The 23,954-nt window shown below is 42.1% G+C and overlaps 1 protein-coding gene across 1 annotated transcript; it reads right to left on the bottom strand.

The window, feature by feature from the left end:
* Positions 1-21,875: 21,875 nt before the first annotated feature.
* On the bottom strand, positions 21,876-23,395 carry LOC143537551 (putative transcription factor At5g28040). The gene has a single exon (XM_077031301.1). The coding sequence runs from the start codon at positions 23,234-23,236 to the stop codon at positions 22,070-22,072; it is 1,167 nt and encodes a 388-aa protein (XP_076887416.1). The 5' UTR covers positions 23,237-23,395; the 3' UTR covers positions 21,876-22,069.
* Positions 23,396-23,954: the final 559 nt, after the last annotated feature.

Genomic DNA, 23,954 nt, shown 5'->3' on the forward strand with positions numbered 1-23,954 from the left:
CGCGTTAAGGTTAGTTCTGTCTGCCTTCGCGCTCGCGCACTTTTGCCTTCGCGCCTTAGCCTTCTCGCGCTAAACCCCTTTGAGTTTTCTTCTGTTTAATCTAGCCGTTGCTTTTGAGTTGTCTTATCTTTTGAGCTGTTGACCTAATCTGCTTTATGTCTGAAAAGTTACTTTCGGCGCAGCATGCGCACCAACCCCATTGGTTGGCAGATAAAGTGACTGACATAATCTTTTGAGATCTGCTTTTGCCATGCTTGACCTGTACCTTTATCTGATCCGCCCATGCCTTTTTACTGTTCCCTGACAGCTTTATCTTGCTCCCTGCAGCTGCCATATCTTTTGATATCTTTTGCTTTTGGATTCTTATGCTTTTTGATATCTTTTGCTGATCCTGTTAAAAATCCTTTCCCCTTTTCTAGGGATTATGTCTCCTAGGGTTTTCCTATAAATAATAATAATATTTTCATAACACTACACACACAAAACACTTAATCTCTCCTGTTCTCTTGCTCCTTGCTCTCTCTGCCGTCTTCCTCTCTGCCTCCGTCTTCCTCCCTGTTCTACCCTGCTTTTCCGGTAATATATTATATATAATAATTTACTTATTAATTATGCTAACTTATAATCAAGACTTAAAACAAATCATTAAAACAATAATCTTGTTTATAGGTTAACTTGTGCTTGTTTAAAGTTGGTTCTTGCTTTATCTTACACCGCATCGTTTATCAAGTGAGTAATCTCGTACCTAATCCCTTTTTATTTTTAATGTTTTGGGATGTTCATGTGTTCGTACAAACTTGAGTCTTAAACTTGTTTATGAACTTTAGTCGCGCAGTATCCCATGTGTTGAGGACGTTTACTTGGCTGTTTATTTGTATGTGTGTATCATTAACCGCTTTGTTCGGCCTATTCCGAAGTTTTCATGGATCCATTAGATGAACACGGGAGACCTATCGTTTACGGTTTTCTTTGTTTACACTTGCACAGATGTTTTCTCGTTTTTGTGCTCAATTGGGAGCACGGATTGAACTATGAACTATGAGCTATGATCTATCTAGGCTTGATCACAATCTGATTGCACCCTTGTTAAACACCAGACATACACGTGTTGCGCGCAGATTTATTGTTATCTATGTATTGTATTAAACTTGATTTCTCACCAACACGCAAGTGTTTGACGTTTATTTTAACACATGTTCAGGTTTGCAGTAGCTGTTTTGGAGCTTGTGGACACATAGGAAGTTTTCTTTATTTTGGACCTAGATTAAAATGTATCAAGACAAGTTTTTGCTGTTCGAATATTATGATTTATAATATATTGATTTATGATGTTTTATGTTATCTTGTGTTTACCCTGCGCGTGCGCGAATGAATGTATTTATTAAATATTGACACCCAATAGTGTCACGAGTAATGAAACAATATGTGGCGCCCCGATGTATAATCCGCCTTTGGTCGGGGTATTACAGATTGGTATCAGAGCTCGTTGACTTTAGGATAGGTGGTTAGACGTAACGGCCTAGAATACCTAAGAGTCCCTTCTCGCGCATGAGAGAAATCTCATGTTTGCGCGCTTATTGTTAATTACTCGTTGTTTATAAATATGCTCGCGCTTGCGCAGTATATGATTTTATGTTTTATTCCGCGATATTTCGATTTTTGTTGAATTTCGATTTTTATTGATTTTTCTTACATATTCGTTTGTTGGGTTTGAAAATCCGAAAAGTCATGGTGATACATGAATAGTTGATTTTCAATTTCCATTTACGATTATGTTCTGAGGTTGGAGACTTGAAAAGTCATGGTGATACATGAATTGTCAACCTCCAATACTCATTTTCTTGTATATTTTATATTGAGGATTGAAAAGTCATGGTGATACATGAATCGTCAATCTCCAATACTCGTTTACTCGTCATTTTAAATTGAGAATTTGGAAGATCATGGTGATACATGAATTGTCGATTCTCGATTCGAATTTGTTACCTTAATTAAGTCTGCATTTAAAGTCATTTATTTTACTTTAACTTTTGATAGTATCTAACTCTGCGAAACCAAGCTTTATAAGATTAAAACTTTGCGCTAAAACCAAGATATTAACTAAAATTAAAATTTTTATAGAATGCCTCCGCTATCTCGCCGATTTCAGAGAAGAGAAGCCTCGCGCATGCGTAGACAGCAACGTTCCCAGGAAATGGCCGCCGCGATAGCCCAAGCCTTGAGCCAAAACAATACCTCCGGTTACAACATTAAATCCTTTAACGCGGGTAACCCCCCAAAGTTCACAGGTCTTGAAGGAGCCACCGTGATGCTCCAGTGGCTTGAGAAAATCGAAAACACTTTCCTCCATACCCAATGCCCCTCAGACAGACGAACCCTGTATGCTTCCAGTGTCCTGGAATCTAGAGCGCTTACATGGTGGAATGGAGTAGCTCATGCGCGTGGCGCAGAAGCTGCTTCCAGCATGCTTTGGGAGGAATTCAAGGAAATTCTTACGCGAGAATTCTGCCCTCCCAACGAAGTTAAGCGCCTGGAGGAGGAATTTTGGAATCTTAAGCAGTACAGTGGTGAAGCGCGCGAGTACGCTACGCGCTTCCATGAACTAAGCCTGCTTGTCCCTCACCTTGTTACCCCTTCCCGCCGAGCCATAGAGAAATTCCTTGGGGGACTCCCCATGGAAATTCAAGATTCGGTATGGGCCAGAAACCCAGCAACTGTGACATCTGCCCCGATCCGACCCGACCCAGGTACCCGTTTCTCTGACCCGATCTCTCTCTTTTATTATTTAATATTTATACTTATATTTTACTTTTAATAATAATATATATTTTCCTTCCCGCCTCTTTCTCTCTCTTTCTTTCCGCCGTCCCGTCCCTCTTCCTTCTCTCTTTCCACCTTTTCCCTCTTGTCGCCGTCCCACCCTTACGCCTTGTTTCCCTCCTCTTTGCTTGTCCTTTGGTTCTTCCCGCCTAAGGATGTCTGCAGCTCCACGCGCCAGACTCCTTACATGGAAGCCTGCGTGAAGACATCTTGTTCCTGCGATGCGTGAAGAGAACTCTTCTCGCAGCGCGCTAAGAATGCATGTTCTTCCCGCAATGCGCTAAGAATGTATGTTCTTCCCGCGATGCGCTTAGAATTCTTGTTCTTCACGCAGCACGCTAAGGATTTGTGATTCTTCCCGCAGTGCGCTAAGGATTGTTGTGCCAGCCTTCGCGCTCGCGCACTCAGCCTTCCCGCGCTTAACCCTTGTATCTTCTGTTTAAATCTAGCCGTTTGCTTTTGTGTTGTCTTATCTTTTGAGCTGTTGACCTAATCTGCTTTATGTCTGAATAGTTACTTTCGGCGCAGCATGCGTACCAACCCCCATTGGTTGGTAGAAAAAGTGACTGACATTATCTTTTGAGATCTGCTTTTGCCATGCTTGACCAGTACCTTTATCTGAACCGCCCATGCCTGTTACTGTTCCCTGTCAGCTTTATCTTGCCCCCTGCAGCTGCCATATCTTTTGATATCTTTTGCTTTTGGAATCTTTTACTTTTTGAGATCTTTTCCCCTTTTTCTAGGGATTGTGTTCCCTAGGGTTTCTCTATAAATAATAACATTATTTTTCCTAACACATCACACACAAAACACTTAATCTCTCCTGTTCTCTTGCTCCTTGCTCTCTCTGCCGTCTTCCTCTCTGCCTCCGTCTTCCTCCTTGTTCTTCCTGCTTTTCCGGTAATATATATTATAATTTACTTATTAATTATGCTAACTTATAATCAAGACTTGAAACAAATCATTAAAACAATAATCTTTAATTATAGGTTAACCTTGCTTGTTTAAGAGTTGATTCTTGCATATCTTACACCGCATCGTTTATCAAGTGAGTTATCTCGTATCTAATCCCTTTTTATTTTAAATGCTTTGGGATGTTCATGTGTTCATACAAAACTTGAGTCTTAAACTTGTTTATGAACTTTAGTCGCGCAGTATCCCATGTGTTGAGGACGTTTACTTGGCTGTTTATTTGTATGTGTGTATCATTAACCGCTTTGTTCGGCCTATTCCGCAGTTCCGTTGGTACCATTAGTTGAACACGGGAGACCTATCGTTTACGGTTTTCTTTGTTTACACTTGCACAGATGTTTTCTCGTTTTTATGCTCAATTGGGAGCATGGATTGAACTATGATCTATGAACTATCTTAGGCTTGATCACAATCTGATTACACCCTTGTTAAACTCTAGACATACACGTGTTGCGTGCAGATTTACTATGATTATCTATGATTATCTATTAAACTTGATTTCTCACCAACACGCAAGTGTTTGACGTTTATTTTAACACATGTTCAGGTTTGCAGTAGCTGTTTTGGAGCTTGTGGACACGTAGGACGCTTTTACTTTTGGACCTAGAATTAAAATGTATCAAGACAAGTTAATGTTGTTTGAATGTTATAATTTATAATATATTGATTTATGTTTGATTTATGTTCTTTATTTTCCCCGCTGCGCGTGCGCGATAAAATGTGTATTAATAAATATTGACACCAATAGTGTCGCGAGTAATGAAGCAATATGTGGCGCCCCGATGTATAATCCGCCTTTGGTCGGGGTGTTACAGATTGGTATCAGAGCTCGTTGACTTTAGGATAGGTGGTTAGACGTAACGGCCTAGAATACCTAAGAGTCCCTTCTCGCGCATGAGAGAAATCTCATGTTTGCGCGCTTATTGTTAATTACTCGTTATTTATGAATATGCTCGCGCTTGCGCAGTATATGATTTTATGTTTTATTTCGCGATGTTTCGATTTTTGTTGAATTTCGATTTTATTGATTTTTCTTACATATTCGTTTGTTGGGTTTGAAAATCCGAAAAGTCATGGTGATACATGAATAGTTGATTTTCAATTTCCATTTACGATTATGTTCTGAGGTTGGAGACTTGAAAAGTCATGGTGATACATGAATTGTCAACCTCCAATACTCATTTTCTTGTATGTTTTATATTGAAGATTGAAAAGTCATGGTGATACATGAATCGTCAATCTCCAATACTCGTTTACTAGTCATTTTAAATTGGGAATTCGGAAAGTCATGGTGATACATGAATTGCCGATTCTTGATTCGAATTTGTTACCTTTATTAAAGTCTGCATTTAGGATCATTTATTTTACGTTAACTTTTGATAGTATCTAACTCTGCGAAACCAAGCTTTATAAAGTTAAACTTTGCGATAAAAACCAAGATATTAACTAAAATTAAAACTTTTATAGAATGCCTCCGCTATCTCGCCGATTTCAGAGAAGAGAAGCCTCGCGCGTGCGTAGACAGCAACGTTCCCAGGAAATGGCCGCCGCAATAGCCCAAGCTTTGAGCCAAAACAATGCTAATACCTCCAGTTATAACATTAAGTCCTTTAATGCGGGTAACCCTCCGAAGTTCACAGGTCTTGAAGGAGCCACCGTGATGCTCCAATGGCTTGAGAAGATTGAAAACACTTTCCTCCATACCCAATGCCCCTCAGACAGACGAACCCTATATGCTTCCAGTGTCCTGGAATCCAGAGCGCTTACATGGTGGAATGGAGTAGCTCATGCGCGTGGCGCAGAGGCTGCTTCTAGCATGACATGGGAGGAATTCAAGGAAATTCTTACGCGAGAATTCTGCCCTCCCAACGAAGTTAAGCGCCTGGAGGAGGAATTTTGGAATCTTAAGCAATACAGCGGTGAAGCGCGCGAGTACGCGACGCGCTTCCACGAGCTAAGCTTACTGGTCCCTCACCTTGTTACCCCTTCCCGCCGAGCCATCGAGAAATTCCTTGGGGGTCTCCCCATGGAAATTCAAGATTCTGTATGGGCCAGAAACCCAGTAACCCTCTCTGACGCCATCGAATTGGCCGCTGTGCTCAGCGACAACCATGTCAGAGCAGGAACCCTGTTCCTGCGGGGAACTGAGAAGACCAAACCCACCAAGACTGTCCCTGAACCAAAAGAAACCAAACCAGAACCCTCAAACCATAACCAGAAACGTAGGCGCAGACAAGCCTATGCGCTTACCAACCCGCCCATTGTCCAGCAACCAATTTATCAACCAGTTTACGCGCCTAACCCACTGTCAACCTACCCAGCACCTCCTGTAGTCCACAACTATGCCTTAACCAATCCAGCACTTCCTGCCCCGCCAACTAAGAAACCTTACACAGGAAACCAACCCTTTTGCCCAACCTGTAGACTTCATCACCCACCTCAAGTCCCGTGTCGACAATGTAACCGATGTGGCCGCGTAGGTCACTCCGTTGAGTACTGTAGAACCCCTCCCTCCAATCCGATTGCGCCAACACCACCAGCCTACCCGCAGAACCCACAGCCAACTTACCAAAACCCACGACCCAGATCGTGCTTTAACTGCGGTGATCCAAGTCATTTCCGGAACGCGTGCCCAAGGCTACAAGTTCAGATTACTCAAGCGAATCCGGTGAACCAAATTTCGAACCAAGTGACGCGTGGCCGAGCTTTTAACATAACCGCGCACCAAGCGCAAGCGAATAACGACGTAGTTAATGGTACATTTTTGCTTAACGGATTTTATGCATCTATGCTTTTTGATACTGGCGCCAATCGAAGTTTTATCTCTCGCGCCTTTGAGCGGAAGCTTGCGCGACCGCGCGATAACTTAAAAGAAGATTTTTCAGTTGAATTGGCTAATGGCGAAACTGTTTTAATAAACTCGGTAATTAAAGATTGCACGCTTAACCTTAACGAAAACGATTTTCTGATCGACCTCATCCCCATGCCTCTTGGGAGCTTTGATGTTATTATTGGTATGGACTGGCTCTCGAAGAATCGCGCCGAAGTTATTTGCGCCAAGAAGTTGATTCGCATACCTCGAGAAAATGGTGATCTTCATATTTACGGCGAAAAACCCTCCAGTGGTCTTAAACTTATGTCTTGCGCCGAAGCCCAAAGACTCATGCGGAAGAAGTGTATTGCATTTCTAGCCCATGTGGTTAAACCCGATGAAGGAAAGAAGCTTCGCGATATCCCTGTTGTGCGTGATTTTCCTGAAGTTTTTCCTGATGATCTTCCTGGTATCCCTCCCGCTCGTGAAGTCGAGTTTCGTGTTGATCTTGTCCCTGGTGCTTCCCCCGTTGCTAAATCTCCTTACCGTCTTGCACCCGCTGAGATGCAAGAATTGGCCAGCCAACTTCAAGAGTTGACTGCTAAAGAATTCATCCGCCCTAGCTCTTCGCCCTGGGGTGCTCCGGTGTTGTTCGTTAAAAAGAAAGATGGATCGTTTCGCATGTGTATTGATTACCGCGAGTTGAACAAACTCACCATTAAAAACCGGTATCCCTTACCGCGTATTGACGACCTCTTTGATCAACTCCAAGGTGCCTCTTGTTTCTCGAAGATTGATCTCCGCTCTGGCTATCACCAGTTGCGCATCCGCGATGAAGATGTTCCGAAGACTGCTTTTCGAACTCGTTATGGCCATTTTGAATTCTTGGTCATGTCCTTCGGTTTAACCAACGCACCCGCCGTTTTCATGGATCTTATGAATCGGGTGTGTAGGCCTTTCTTGGATAAATTCGTGATCGTGTTTATCGATGATGTTCTGGTGTATTCTAAGACCAAGGCCGAGCATGAGCAACATCTCCGATTGGTATTGCAAAAGCTTAGAGCCGAGCAACTCTATGCTAAACTTTCCAAGTGTGAATTTTGGTCTGATGAAGTACAGTTTCTTGGTCATGTTGTAGACAAGATGGGTATTCATGTCGACCCATCCAAGATTGAAGCAATCAAGAACTGGATTACGCCATCCTCTCCTTCTGAGATCCGTTCCTTTCTGGGCTTAGCTGGTTATTACCGGCGTTTCATTTCGAACTTCTCAAAGATCGCTTTGCCTTTAACAGCTCTGACGCACAAAGGTAAACCGTATATTTGGGGCTCGAAGCAAGAAGAAGCCTTTCTAACGCTCAAGCGTTTGTTGTGTGAAGCTCCTGTTCTTGCGCTACCTGAGGGTAATGATGATTTTGTCGTGTATTGCGATGCATCCAACCAAGGTCTCGGTTGTGTTCTTATGCAACGAGGCAAGGTTATCGCTTACGCATCAAGGCAACTCAAGGTTCATGAAAAGAATTATACAACTCACGACCTCGAGCTTGGTGCAGTTGTTTTTGCCTTGAAGATCTGGAGACACTACCTTTATGGTACTAAGTGTATCCTCTACACTGACCATAAAAGCCTTCAGCATATCTTTGATCAAAAGGAACTTAACATGAGGCAACGCCGATGGAACGAACTCATCAGCGATTACGATTGTGAGATCCGGTATCATCCTGGTAAGGCTAATGTGGTAGCCGATGCGCTCAGCCGAAAACCCTGCCAACTTAACTGTATCTTGCCGCGCACCCAGCTTCACTTCGCGCCGATTCAAAGCAACCTTGAATCGCGTATTCGTGACGCGCAGCGCGCATCCATCAGTAATGGTAACCTTCGCGCCGAGTTAGCGTGTGGCGCGGAAGCACTCTTTGTCCCTAATCTGAGTGGAATTCCCTGCTATCTCAATCGCATCTGGATCCCTTGTGATGAGAATCTTCGCGCTGATATCCTGAGTGAAGCGCACAAATCTCGATATTCTATTCACCCTGGCGCTGATAAGATGTACAAGGATTTGCGCATTACTTATTGGTGGCCTGGCATGAAAAAGGATATTGCTGTGTTCGTAGCTAAGTGCCTGACTTGTTCTAAAGTTAAAGCTGAACACCAACGCCCATCTGGTTTGCTCGAACAACCAGAAATTCCTATGTGGAAATGGGAAGGTATAGCGATGGACTTTATTACCAAGTTACCTTTGACAGCAAGCAAACATGATAGCATTTGGGTAATAGTGGATCGATTGACTAAATCTGCTCACTTTCTGCCCATTCGTGAAAACTACCGTGTTGAGCATCTCGCGCAGCTTTATGTCAAGGAAATCGTCTGCCGCCATGGTACTCCTTTGAGCATCATATCCGATCGAGATGGCCGTTTTATATCTCGCTTTTGGAAATCTCTCCAATCTGCGCTAGGAACTCGCTTGGACATGAGTACGGCATATCATCCTCAGACTGACGGTCAGTCTGAGCGAACTATTCAAACTCTTGAGGATATGCTCCGATCTTGTGTTCTTGATTTTGGAGGCAATTGGGATTCACACCTGCCTTTGATCGAGTTTTCTTATAACAACAGCTATCATTCCAGTATCGGTATGGCCCCATTTGAAGCACTTTACGGTCGTAAATGCCGCTCCCCGATTTGTTGGAGCGAAGTGGGTGAAACTCAAATCACAGGACCCGAACTTGTTCAAGAGACAACCGATAAAATCGCCAAGATCCGTGATCATTTGCTGACTGCCAGAAGCCGACAGAAGAGTTACGCAGATCGTAGGCGAAAGCCTCTCGAATTTCAAGTTGGTGATCTTGTCCTCCTCAAAGTGTCGCCTTGGAAAGGTGTTGTCCGCTTTGGGAAGAAGGGTAAGCTTGCTCCTCGTTATGTTGGTCCATTCAAGATTCTCGCGCGTGTGGGAAAAGTTGCCTACAGACTTGACCTGCCGCTCGCGCTCAGTAATGTGCATCCAACGTTCCATGTTTCCAATCTCAAGAAGTGTTTAGCTGACGAGAACCTTCACATTCCACTTGATGAAGTTCAAGTTGATGAATCCATGCATTTCATTGAGAAGCCTGTTGAGATTATGGATCGCGAGGTTAAGCAAACCAAGCGCAGTCGTATCCCTATCGTGAAAGTTCGTTGGGAGTCCAAGCGCGGAGCCGAGTTTACATGGGAAAGGGAAGATCAAATGAAGATCAAGTACCCGCACCTGTTCTCTGCGCAACCTACTTCGAGATAAATTTCGGGACGAAATTTCTTAAAGTAGGGGAGACTGTGACATCTGCCCCGATCCGACCCGACCCAGGTACCCGTTTCTCTGACCCGATCTCTCTCTTTTATTATTTAATATTTATACTTATATTTTACTTTTAATAATAATATATATTTTCCTTCCCGCCTCTTTCTCTCTCTTTCTTTCCGCCGTCCCCGTCCCTCTTCCTTCTCTCTTTCCACCTTTTCCCTCTTGTCGCCGTCCCACCCTTACGCCTTGTTTCCCTCCTCTTTGCTTGTCCTTTGGTTCTTCCCGCCTAAGGATGTCTGCAGCTCCACGCGCCAGACTCCTTACATGGAAGCCTGCGTGAAGACATCTTGTTCCTGCGATGCGTGAAGAGAACTCTTCTCGCAGCGCGCTAAGAATGCATGTTCTTCCCGCAATGCGCTAAGAATGTATGTTCTTCCCGCGATGCGCTTAGAATTCTTGTTCTTCACGCAGCACGCTAAGGATTTGTGATTCTTCCCGCAGTGCGCTAAGGATTGTTGTGCCAGCCTTCGCGCTCGCGCACTCAGCCTTCCCGCGCTTAACCCTTGTATCTTCTGTTTAAATCTAGCCGTTTGCTTTTGTGTTGTCTTATCTTTTGAGCTGTTGACCTAATCTGCTTTATGTCTGAATAGTTACTTTCGGCGCAGCATGCGTACCAACCCCCATTGGTTGGTAGAAAAAGTGACTGACATTATCTTTTGAGATCTGCTTTTGCCATGCTTGACCAGTACCTTTATCTGAACCGCCCATGCCTGTTACTGTTCCCTGTCAGCTTTATCTTGCCCCCTGCAGCTGCCATATCTTTTGATATCTTTTGCTTTTGGAATCTTTTACTTTTTGAGATCTTTTCCCCTTTTTCTAGGGATTGTGTTCCCTAGGGTTTCTCTATAAATAATAACATTATTTTTCCTAACACATCACACACAAAACACTTAATCTCTCCTGTTCTCTTGCTCCTTGCTCTCTCTGCCGTCTTCCTCTCTGCCTCCGTCTTCCTCCTTGTTCTTCCTGCTTTTCCGGTAATATATATTATAATTTACTTATTAATTATGCTAACTTATAATCAAGACTTGAAACAAATCATTAAAACAATAATCTTTAATTATAGGTTAACCTTGCTTGTTTAAGAGTTGATTCTTGCATATCTTACACCGCATCGTTTATCAAGTGAGTTATCTCGTATCTAATCCCTTTTTATTTTAAATGCTTTGGGATGTTCATGTGTTCATACAAAACTTGAGTCTTAAACTTGTTTATGAACTTTAGTCGCGCAGTATCCCATGTGTTGAGGACGTTTACTTGGCTGTTTATTTGTATGTGTGTATCATTAACCGCTTTGTTCGGCCTATTCCGCAGTTCCGTTGGTACCATTAGTTGAACACGGGAGACCTATCGTTTACGGTTTTCTTTGTTTACACTTGCACAGATGTTTTCTCGTTTTTATGCTCAATTGGGAGCATGGATTGAACTATGATCTATGAACTATCTTAGGCTTGATCACAATCTGATTACACCCTTGTTAAACTCTAGACATACACGTGTTGCGCGCAGATTTACTATGATTATCTATGATTATCTATTAAACTTGATTTCTCACCAACACGCAAGTGTTTGACGTTTATTTTAACACATGTTCAGGTTTGCAGTAGCTGTTTTGGAGCTTGTGGACACGTAGGACGCTTTTACTTTTGGACCTAGAATTAAAATGTATCAAGACAAGTTAATGTTGTTTGAATGTTATAATTTATAATATATTGATTTATGTTTGATTTATGTTCTTTATTTTCCCCGCTGCGCGTGCGCGATAAAATGTGTATTAATAAATATTGACACCAATAGTGTCGCGAGTAATGAAGCAATATGTGGCGCCCCGATGTATAATCCGCCTTTGGTCGGGGTGTTACAGCAACCCTCTCTGACGCCATCGAGTTGGCCGCTGTGCTCAGCGACAACCATGTCAGAGCAGGAACCCTGTTCCTGCGGGGAACTGAGAAGACCAAACTCACCAAGACTGTTCCTGAACCAGCAGAGACCAAATCAGAACCATCAAACCGTAACAACCTCAAGCGCAGGCGCAAAGCCTATGCGCTTACCAACCCGCCCATTGTCCAGCAACCCATTTACCAACCCCCAGTTTACGCGCCTAACCCTCTGTCAGCCTACCCAACACCTCCTGTAGTCCACAACTATGCCTTAACCAATCCCGCACTCCCTGCCCCGCCACCTAAGAAACCTTACACAGGAAATCAACCCTTTTGCCCAACCTGTAGACTTCACCACACAACCCAAACCCCGTGTCGACAATGTAACCGATGTGGCCGCGTTGGTCACTCTGCCGAATACTGTAGAGTCCCTCCCGCCAATCCAATTGCGCCAACACCACCAGTCTACCCGCAGAATCCGCAACCAACCTACCAAAATCCACGACCCAGATCGTGCTATAACTGCGGTGATCCCAGTCATTTCCGGAACGCGTGCCCAAGACTACAAGTTCAGATTACGCAAGCAAATCCGGTGAACCAGATTTCGAACCAAGTGACACGTGGACGAGCTTTTAATATAACCGCGCACCAAGCGCAAGCGAATAATGACGTAGTTAATGGTACATTTTTGCTTAACGGATTTTATGCTTCTGTACTTTTTGATACTGGCGCCGATCGAAGTTTTATCTCTCGCGCCTTCGAGCAGAAGCTTGCGCGACCGCGCAGCGACTTAAAAGAAGATTTTTCAGTTGAATTGGCTAACGGTGAAACTGTTTTAATTAACTCGGTGATTAAAGATTGCACGCTTAACCTTAACGAAAACGATTTCCTGATTGACCTCATCCCCATGCCTCTTGGAAGCTTTGATGTTATCATTGGTATGGACTGGCTTACGCATAATCGCGCCGAAGTTATTTGCGCCAAGAAGTTGATTCGCATACCTCGAGAAAATGGTGATCTTCACATCTACAGCGAAAAACCCTCCCGCGGTCTTAAGCTTATGTCTTGCGCCGAAGCCCAAAAGCTTATGCGGAAGAAGTGTGTTGCATTCTTAGCCCATGTGGTCAAACCTGCTGAAGAGAAGAAGCTTCGCGATATCCCTGTTGTGCGTGATTTTCCTGAAGTTTTTCCTGATGATCTTCCTGGTATCCCTCCCGCTCGTGAAGTCGAGTTCCGTATTGATCTTGTCCCTGGTGCTTCCCCCGTAGCTAAATCTCCTTACCGTCTTGCACCCGCTGAGATGCAAGAATTGGCCAGCCAACTTCAAGAGTTGACTGCTAAAGGATTCATTCGCCCTAGCTCTTCGCCCTGGGTGCTCCGGTGTTGTTCGTTAAAAAGAAAGATGGATCGTTTCGCATGTGTATTGATTACCGCGAGTTGAACAAACTCACCATTAAAAACCGGTATCCCTTACCGCGTATTGACGACCTCTTTGATCAACTCCAAGGTGCCTCTTGTTTCTCCAAGATTGATCTCCGCTCTGGTTATCACCAGTTGCGCATCCGCGATGAAGATGTTCCGAAGACTGCTTTTCGAACTCGTTATGGCCATTTTGAATTCTTGGTCATGTCCTTCGGTTTAACCAACGCACCCGCCGTTTTCATGGATCTAATGAATCGGGTGTGTAGGCCTTTCTTGGATAAATTCGTGATCGTGTTTATCGATGATGTTCTGGTGTATTCTAAGACCAAGGCCGAGCATGAGCAACATCTCCGGTTGGTGTTGCAAAAGCTTCGAACCGAGCAGCTCTATGCTAAGCTTTCCAAGTGTGAATTCTGGTCTGATGAAGTACAGTTTCTTGGCCATGTTGTGAACAAGATGGGTATTCATGTCGACCCATCCAAAATTGAAGCAATCAAGAACTGGTTTACGCCATCTTCTCCTACCGAAATCCGTTCCTTTCTGGGCTTAGCTGGTTACTACCGGCGTTTCATTTCGAACTTCTCAAAGATCGCATTGCCTTTAACAGCTCTAACGCACAAAGGTAAACCGTATATTTGGGGCTCGAAGCAAGAAGAAGCCTTTCTAACGCTCAAGCGTCTGTTGTGTGAAGCTCCTGTTCTTGCGCTACCTGAGGGTAATGATGATTTTGTCGTGTACTGCGATGCCTCCAACCAAGGTCTCGGTTGTGTTCTTATGCAACGAGGCAAGGTTATCGCTTACGCATCAAGGCAACTTAAGGTTCACGAAAAGAATTATACTACTCACGATCTCGAGCTTGGTGCAGTCGTATTTGCCTTGAAGATCTGGAGACACTACCTTTATGGTACTAAGTGTATCCTTTACACTGACCATAAAAGCCTTCAGCATATCTTTGATCAGAAGGAACTCAACATGAGGCAACGCCGATGGAACGAACTCATCAGCGATTACGATTGTGAGATCCGGTATCATCCTGGTAAGGCTAATGTGGTAGCCGATGCGCTCAGCCGAAAACCCTGCCAACTTAACTGTATCTTGCCGCGCACCCAGCTTCACTTCGCGCCGATTCAAAGCAACCTTGAATCGCGTATTCGTGACGCGCAGCGCGCATCCATCAGTAATGGTAACCTTCGCGCCGAGTTAGCGTGTGGCGCGGAAGCGCATTTTGTGCCCAATCTGAGTGGAATTCTCTGTTATCTTAATCGCATCTGGATTCCCTTTGATGAGAATCTTCGCGCTGATATCCTGAGTGAAGCGCACAAATCTCGATATTCTATTCATCCCGGCGCTGATAAGATGTACAAGGATTTGCGCATAACTTATTGGTGGCCCGGTATGAAGAAGGATATTGCTGTGTTCGTAGCTAGATGCCTGACTTGTTCTAAGGTAAAAGCTGAACACCAACGCCCATCTGGTTTGCTCGAACAACCAGAAATTCCTACGTGGAAATGGGAATGTGTAGCGATGGACTTTATTACCAAGTTACCTTTGACAGCAAGCAAACATGATAGCATTTGGGTAATAGTGGATCGTTTGACTAAGTCTGCTCACTTTCTGCCCATTCGTGAAAACTACCGTGATGAGCAACTCGCGCAGCTTTATGTCAAGGAAATTGTCTGCCGCCATGGTACTCCTTTGAGCATCATATCCGATCGCGATGGCCGTTTTATATCTCGCTTTTGGAAATCTCTCCAATCTGCGCTAGGAACTCGCTTGGACATGAGTACGGCATATCATCCTCAGACTGACGGTCAGTCTGAGCGAACTATTCAAACTCTTGAGGATATGCTCCGATCTTGTGTTCTTGATTTTGGAGGTAATTGGGATTCGCACCTGCCTTTGATCGAGTTCTCTTATAATAACAGCTATCATTCCAGTATCGGTATGGCCCCATTTGAAGCACTTTACGGTCGTAAGTGCCGCTCCCCGATTTGTTGGAGCGAAGTGGGAGAAGCTCAAATCACAGGACCCGAACTTGTTCAAGAGACAACCGATAAAATCGCCAAGATCCGTGATCATCTGCTGACTGCCAGAAGCCGACAGAAGAGTTACGCAGATCGCAGACGAAAGCCTCTCGAATTTCAAGTTGGTGATCTTGTTCTCCTCAAAGTGTCGCCTTGGAAGGGTGTTGTTCGCTTTGGGAAGAAAGGTAAGCTTGCTCCTCGTTATGTTGGTCCATTCAAGATTCTCGCGCGTGTGGGAAAAGTTGCCTACAGACTTGACCTGCCGCCCGCGCTCAGTAATGTGCATCCAACGTTCCATGTATCCAATCTCAAGAAATGTTTAGCTGACGAGAACCTTCACATTCCACTTGATGAAGTTCAAGTTGATGAAACTATGCATTTCGTTGAGAAGCCTGTTGAGATTATGGATCGCGAGGTTAAGCAAACCAAGCGCAGTCGTATCCCTATCGTGAAAGTTCGCTGGGAGTCCAAGCGCGGAGCCGAGTTTACATGGGAAAGGGAAGATCAAATGAAGATCAAGTACCCGCACCTGTTCTCTGCGCAACCTACTTCGAGATAAATTTCGGGACGAAATTTCTTAAAGTAGGGGAGACTGTGACATCTGCCCCGATCCGACCCGACCCAGGTACCCGTTTCTCTGACCCGATCTCTTTCTTTTGTGATTTAGTATTTATTTATACTTATATTTTACTTTTAATAATAATATACTTTTCCTTCCCGCCTCTTTCTCTCTCTTTCTTTCCGCCGTCCCGTCCCTCTTCTTCTCTCTTTCCGCCTTCTTTTCCCTCTTGTCGCCGTCCCGCCCTTACGCCTTGTTTCCCTCTTTTTCTTCTAACTCTTTGCTTGTCCTTTGTTCCTTCCCGCCTAAGGTTGTCTGCGCAGCTCCACGCGCCAGACTCCCTTACAAGGAATCCTGCGTGAAGACCACCTGTTTCAGCGATACGCGAGACGAACTCTTCTCGCAGCGCGCTAAGAATTGTAATTCTTCTCGCAGCGCGCGAAGGACGGTAGTTCTTCCCGCGACGCGCTAAGGATTTGTAGTTCTTCTCGCAGCGCGCTAAGGATCGTAGTTCATCCCTCGACGCGCGAAGAATTATAGTTCTTCCCGCGGCGCGCTAGGAATTTTAGTTCCTCCCGCGGCGCGCTAAGAAATGTGATTCTTCCCGCGGCGCGCTTAGAAATGTAGTTCTTTCCGCGACGCGTTAAGGTTAGTTCTGTCTGCCTTCGCGCTCGCGCACTTTTGCCTTCGCGCCTTAGCCTTCTCGCGCTAAACCCCTTTGAGTTTCTTCTGTTTAATCTAGCCGTTGCTTTTGAGTTGTCTTATCTTTTGAGCTGTTGACCTAATCTGCTTTATGTCTGAAAAGTTACTTTCGGCGCAGCATGCGCACCAACCCCATTGGTTGGCAGATAAAGTGACTGACATAATCTTTTGAGATCTGCTTTTGCCATGCTTGACCTGTACCTTTATCTGATCCGCCCATGCCTTTTTACTGTTCCCTGACAGCTTTATCTTGCTCCCTGCAGCTGCCATATCTTTTGATATCTTTTGCTTTTGGATTCTTATGCTTTTTGATATCTTTTGCTGATCCTGTTAAAAATCCTTTCCCCTTTTCTAGGGATTATGTCTCCTAGGGTTTTCCTATAAATAATAATAATATTTTCATAACACTACACACACAAAACACTTAATCTCTCATGTTCTCTTGCTCCTTGCTCTCTCTGCCGTCTTCCTCTCTGCCTCCGTCTTCCTCCCTGTTCTACCCTGCTTTTCCGGTAATATATTATATATAATAATTTACTTATTAATTATGCTAACTTATAATCAAGACTTAAAACAAATCATTAAAACAATAATCTTGTTTATAGGTTAACTTGTGCTTGTTTAAAGTTGGTTCTTGCTTTATCTTACACCGCATCGTTTATCAAGTGAGTAATCTCGTACCTAATCCCTTTTTATTTTTAATGTTTTGGGATGTTCATGTGTTCGTACAAACTTGAGTCTTAAACTTGTTTATGAACTTTAGTCGCGCAGTATCCCATGTGTTGAGGACGTTTACTTGGCTGTTTATTTGTATGTGTGTATCATTAACCGCTTTGTTCGGCCTATTCCGAAGTTTTCATGGATCCATTAGATGAACACGGGAGACCTATCGTTTACGGTTTTCTTTGTTTACACTTGCACAGATGTTTTCTCGTTTTTGTGCTCAATTGGGAGCACGGATTGAACTATGAACTATGAGCTATGATCTATCTAGGCTTGATCACAATCTGATTGCACCCTTGTTAAACACCAGACATACACGTGTTGCGCGCAGATTTATTGTTATCTATGTATTGTATTAAACTTGATTTCTCACCAACACGCAAGTGTTTGACGTTTATTTTAACACATGTTCAGGTTTGCAGTAGCTGTTTTGGAGCTTGTGGACACATAGGAAGTTTTCTTTATTTTGGACCTAGATTAAAATGTATCAAGACAAGTTTTTGCTGTTCGAATATTATGATTTATAATATATTGATTTATGATGTTTTATGTTATCTTGTGTTTACCCTGCGCGTGCGCGAATGAATGTATTTATTAAATATTGACACCCAATAGTGTCACGAGTAATGAAACAATATGTGGCGCCCCGATGTATAATCCGCCTTTGGTCGGGGTGTTACAGTTAACCTCTACAATATATCTACAACTCGTATATGACCCCTCAGTATATATACGGGTCATAATTAGTTTCGGTCGGTTACTCGTTTAAGCACTACGAGTTAACCGATTTATCGTTTACTTGTTACGTAGTGAATATAGTATACCTCGTTTTGTCACGAATGTCACAATACCCGTACCCAATAAACATGTACCGGTATTCAGGAAAAAAATGTTCATCCCTAGTTATATGTTAAACATTACTATATATAATTAAAGAGTTTGGTGCCGCAAATGGCCTACTAGGCCACTTGGCGGCACCGTATTAGTCGGTGATTTTTTTAGTTCAGTTCCAAAATAAACGTAATCGAAACCGACGAAACGTTATTTTTTTTTGTTTTAGTTATGGTACCAAAACAAATTTGAAAGAAACCAACCGAGTTCGAGCAGACTCGCCGCCTTATATAAAGCCCATGACCGACAGCGCTACCGATCGACCCCCCCCCCCCAATTGGTCGTTGGTTCACCTCAAGTTTTATATTTTGTCGTATTTTAGTTCCGGTACCATAAGGTACGTAATCAAAACCGATCGAATTTGTGTCAGGTTACCGCCTCAATGCTTAAGACTGACAACGCTTGAGTTTACCACCGCCCAGGTTTGCCAAACAAATAAACATGTCTTAGTTATTTTATTTTTTTATTTATATGTTAATGTTTTTATATGTTAATTTGACTAATTAATTTTTTGGTTATAACCCTCAAATTTTACCAATAGTGTCTATATTATAACAAACGCAACACCGACCGAATTCATGTTAACTCATCGTCATAACACTCGAGTTTTACCAACGCTCGAATTTCAACGATGAGGTTTTGCCAGCTGCCCGCGCCGGGTAGAAAAACTCGTTGGATATATTGTGAGTATATGTATATCCGAAGACATTAAGTCAAAAACAATACATTGCACGTGGGTAACTAATTTGATGTGTTTCACACTTTTTGCGTGCAACATGAAACATGCTTATACTTCTGTTTGACTTTGATGTTAAGTTTATGTTTGTGACTTATAAAGGCGAGATTTGTTTAATGTTTATCACGACGACCGTCTCTGCTAATTTTTCTCAATCGGAACAAATAAATACTTAGTACACGATTGTTGTATTTTTATGCATAACCCTTACATGTCACATATGTTTCAATGAAATATTTATTACATACATTGAATCATGATACAAATTTATATATAAAAAACAAGTATTTCTATATGCGTGGCGAAACGGGTTAAATGCATTAAATGGTCGAAAGCTACCGTGTGTGAAGGCAGTGGCAAAAGGAGAACTCAGTCGGTGTCTGTTCAGTTCATTGTGGTAAATTTTGTAACAAAAGTTGAAAATCTAATAGTTTTTAAAATTTTCGTGACCAAAGTTGAAAGTCTAAAAGTTTTATAGTAAAAGTGTAAAGTTTTCGTGACCAAAGTTGAAAGTCTAGAAGTTTTACAGTAAAAGTTTAAAATTTTGTGGCCTAAGTTGAAAGGCTAAAACTTTTATGACAAAAGCTTATGTTATCAAAATTGAAGGGCCAACAGGTGAACATGTGAAACTTTGGTGAAAAAAAAAACAAAAGTTTAAAAGACCTTTGTTGCTTGAACCCTCTTATCATTGTTGCTTGGATCTCTTTCCTTGTATGCTAGCCGGTTGCCGATACTCGGTTTCTACTTTGAGGCAAGGGGTTTGGGTTCTGGGAGCCAAAAACTTAGGCATGTTTAGTAAACGAGGTTGGGGATTTTGTACAGAACAATACGCTCTAACGTAGGATAATCAAGTCTTTTGTGGGCTAAAATAAAAATCCATAAGCTATATTTGGTGCTCCAAGTTCAAATCATTAGTTGATGAGGTCGACTTGTTCATATCTTTTCCAGTTTTCGATTTCTTTTGTTCATATATTGGAGTTGGGAAGGACAACTGGTTGTCTGGTTGAACACTTGATTCGGTCTAATGGAACGTTTTAGTTTTTTTTTTTTCTCATTTTTTATGGATATCTTGAATTATGAATTTTTTATTTTATTTATTTTTTGAATTTTTTTATATTTTTCTTTTGTGACCACAAATCTTTCACACACTTGTCATATTTGTCTTCCTTTGTAGTCTAACCTTTACCACAAAAGAATATACCAAATAACTAACTGGTAATTGGTAATAGGATACCCTACAGGTTTAACAAACAGATATAAAAACGGAGATTAACAAGCCTCATCCATTGCCATCTTAAAAATTGCTTATTGAGTTATCATCAATGGAAGGTACAAGGTTAGATGCGGTCAGGAGTCTAGGCTTTTGATATTGGAACTGGCTAATATTTCATCGAGGCCAAGCTTTTAGCGATATTGACCTTCTCCTAGATTCATTGATGTTTATTTTCGTGGCTCTAGCGAGAGTGAATAATTTTAAGGGTGACAAATTCTCCAAGCAACAATAAACGAATGTGCACAAGGTTTGAAGATGTGGTTTGTTTAATATTGGAGAAGTAAGATTGTTCAAGCATCTCATGATGAGACAACCATTGTTATTATAATGTTATGGGTCATCGATCCAACATCTTACCAATCTACTGGTCTGACTAGTTATAAAAACATGACTAATTCAAATAGAATATGATATAAAAGTAATTTATCTTTTAGTGTGGATTTGAAATGTTAACAAAACATGAAGGCTGAAACTAAATATGAAAACTAGAGTAATAAATGAATCAGTAAATAAGATTGTGGAAGGACAAATATATATTTTGAAAATGCAGTCCAACCACCAGTCCGGTTTGCTGGTTCAACCGATCCGGCTGGTCCAAACGACGATGATCCAAAAGCACTCACCTGGACTCGGCTGAAGGCAAGAAAGTAGGCCCTTCTCTAGCTCTTATGGATCCATGGCATTAGGTACCAGACTACCAGGAGGATTTATAAGCATAATTGTTGAAGAATACAAGCAAAATAGCAACAAAACTAGGAGTGTCAATCGTGTTGGGTTGGTGCGTTAACGGTTGGCGGGTTGAACTGTGCCTGAACCCGACCCGATCCATATTATCATTCGTGTCAAAGATTTCAACCCTAACCCACACACATAAATTCGGGTTGACCTGAACACGACACGCTTAACCCATTTACAGGAAAAAAACTGACATAATTTAGAGTTAGATGAGTAAATGAGTAATATGAATATTTTCTTTTGAAAATTATTAAAAATCTTGAAAATGAATCTTTCAGAAAAATGGAAAACATGAAAAACAGAATAAAAAATATAATTATAAAAGTAAATACTTAAACTGGTTAACCCATTTGTATACAGGGAACCAACATGTTTTTTAAACAGGTCACTCAAAACCTGTTTTTCTTTGTGTCGTGTCACCAATTGCCGCCCCTAAATAAAATCGTCATTGAAAAAGTGCAAATAAGACCAAATCCAACACAGGCATGTCATATGCATTTTGTAAGTGGACTAATGGGACATATAAAGAAAAAACAAAAAAGATAACACAAACAATATGAACCATCATTGAACAAGTGCAAATAAGACCAAATCCAACACATACATGCCAGATGCATTTTGGGAGTTGGCAGTGATAATGAGACATAGAATGAAAAACCAAAGAAAATGATACAAATAACATGAACCATCATTAAAAAAGTGCAAATAAGACCAAATCCAACACAGACATGCCAGATGCCGTTTTGAGTCCAAGACCAAGTTAGTTGGTAGTGATAATGGGACATAGAATGAAAAACCAAAAAAAAAATAATATACAAACTATATGAACCACATAACAAGTCAACTCATATTCAGTATCTTCAAGAAGGATGAAATACTGATGATATTATGATATTATCTTCCTAAACATTATTCATAATCCTACCCAGGCATCCATTTATATGTCAAACGACTAGTATATGCACAAAGCTGATTATGAAGTTAGCCAATAACGGTAAAAGCATAGTCATAATTATTCAAACAACAAGCCTCAAATGTAAAAGACAGTAAAATCCTAAACAGACTAAATCCCCTACTGCAGTATGCACTGTTGATCAACCGATCGTTAACTTATGACCTTAAATACCAATAAACAAGAACTCGCAGAACTTCAAGAATTTACTCACCGACTACATACACCAAATTAATTACCTCCTCGTCGGCTTCAACTCCTCCAACTGCAAATTTATTTGTTCCTGCACCAATTCCAATCTCTTCGAAAAAACCTCCAATTCCAATACACGTTGCTTCCTCCACTTTTCATCAGTCACATCCCCGAAAGGCAAACTCATCAACCCACCAAGACCAGAAAACGGGTCCAAACCCATCCCTCCTAACCCGAATCCCCTAAAACCGCGGCCTGCCCCGTTAACCGAACCTTCAAGCAACTCCTTGAACAATGGCAATAAACAACTCTTCACAGTTTCTTCAACCAAATTAGGAATCTGGCCCGGGGCAGGGACTGAATTCGGCATTACCGATGCAGCAGGCGGAGAAAAGTGTTGTGGGTTGACTTTTTCCTCAATTTTGACTCCACCCGACCTCGATCGCTTACGCGATCCCAACACTTTATTCTCCGAATTATTAACATAACCGACAGCGACACCGTGACCGTTTTGGTCATTCAAATTGAAACCAACATTAAGGTTCGGGTTGGGGCTAGGGTTATTAATGTCTTCATCGTCGAATCGAGCTGGAGTGGACGCCTGTCCACTCGCAGGCGTTTCGTTGGTCCAAATCTTAGAGGATAAATCAAAGGTGATCTGATCATGAGCGGTTTTAAACACATACTCCTTACCCGAGCTAATCTTACTTAAAACATTACGGTACTTCTTTTTCAACCTTCTCAGCTTCTCAACGAGCTGGTTCCTATTAAACTCGAGCTGCAATTTATCCTTGATCTGGTCATAAAACGCCGTCGTATCATGGTGATGGTGATGATGAAACGGATTAATAGCCAACCGCTGGTTATTATAATCCAGAAAGCCTTGCAAGAGCTCAATTTCGTCTTCGTCGGTCCATAGCCGTTGGAATAACCGTCGAGAGTCGTCTAACGGTGTGGTTTTCTTCTGGTCTGGAATAATAATATTAGAGGTTATTGGTGGTGGTGTGGTGGTGGTTACTGGGACTCCGGCGACGGCGATGGTGACTTCGCCGGCGCCGGAGGAGGTGTCGTCGTCAACGTCGTCTTGGTCGACGGGGTGGTTTGGTAGGGTTTGATCCTCGTCTTCTTCGGTGTCGTCGTCTTCTTCTTCGTCGGGGTAAAGAGTGGTGAGGTGATCGTGATCGTGATCGTTGTCTTGTTGGGAAGCCATGGTGATCAAATTGAGTGGTTGGTTGGTTATGGTTAGATCTGTGCGTAAGAAAGAGGATGGGTTGGGTTAGGTTAGGTTAGGTTAGGTTAGGTTGGGTGCGTGGGTTAGGCCAAGTGAGGGTGAATGGAGGGCCACGGAAGGAGGGTGGGTGTGGCGTGTATCACTTGTTTTTCTCTCTCACCCACTACACAATATTATTATTACATCACCCCTTTGTTTTCTATTAACTACTATTTTTTATAAAACAAATCATTTGTGTAGCAACTGGTTCACGGGGTTTAGTTGCTGCGGCGGTATAACATGAGTAATAAATATACGAGTCGTGTTTGTGTTAGATAATTTAACTCGTAATTGACATCGTTACATGACTTTGAAGAGTAATAAGATAATGTCTATTTTTTTAACATTCTAATAAAGAATGTGTTTAGAGATTTTGAACATTAAATGTTAGATTGTCTATACTTAAAACAACTATGTTGCGAAAACGGGACCAATTATTTAAACGGGTTTAAATTAATATAGTTTGTAAATGATAATAATAATAATGATTGTTAAGTAAATTTATAAAGTATGGGTCTATTAAAATACAAACAAAACTAAAAGGATTATTTTATATATTTATACTAATACAAGACTATGTAGTGGTTTAACTAAAAAGTGAATAATGTTTCGTCATGCCACTGCCACACAAGACTATCAATAACTTTTTCATAAATAG

This window comes from Bidens hawaiensis, unplaced genomic scaffold (assembly GCF_021521415.1).
Source record: "Bidens hawaiensis isolate Kalapana, Puna unplaced genomic scaffold, B.hawaiensis_p1.1 tig00011228_1, whole genome shotgun sequence".
NCBI lineage: Eukaryota > Viridiplantae > Streptophyta > Magnoliopsida > Asterales > Asteraceae > Bidens > Bidens hawaiensis.

What these genes read in the sequence shown, in the direction of transcription:
- LOC143537551 (XM_077031301.1), bottom strand. Translation starts at nt 23,236, where the DNA reads ATGGCTTCCCAACAAGACAACGATCACGATCACGATCACCTCACCACT.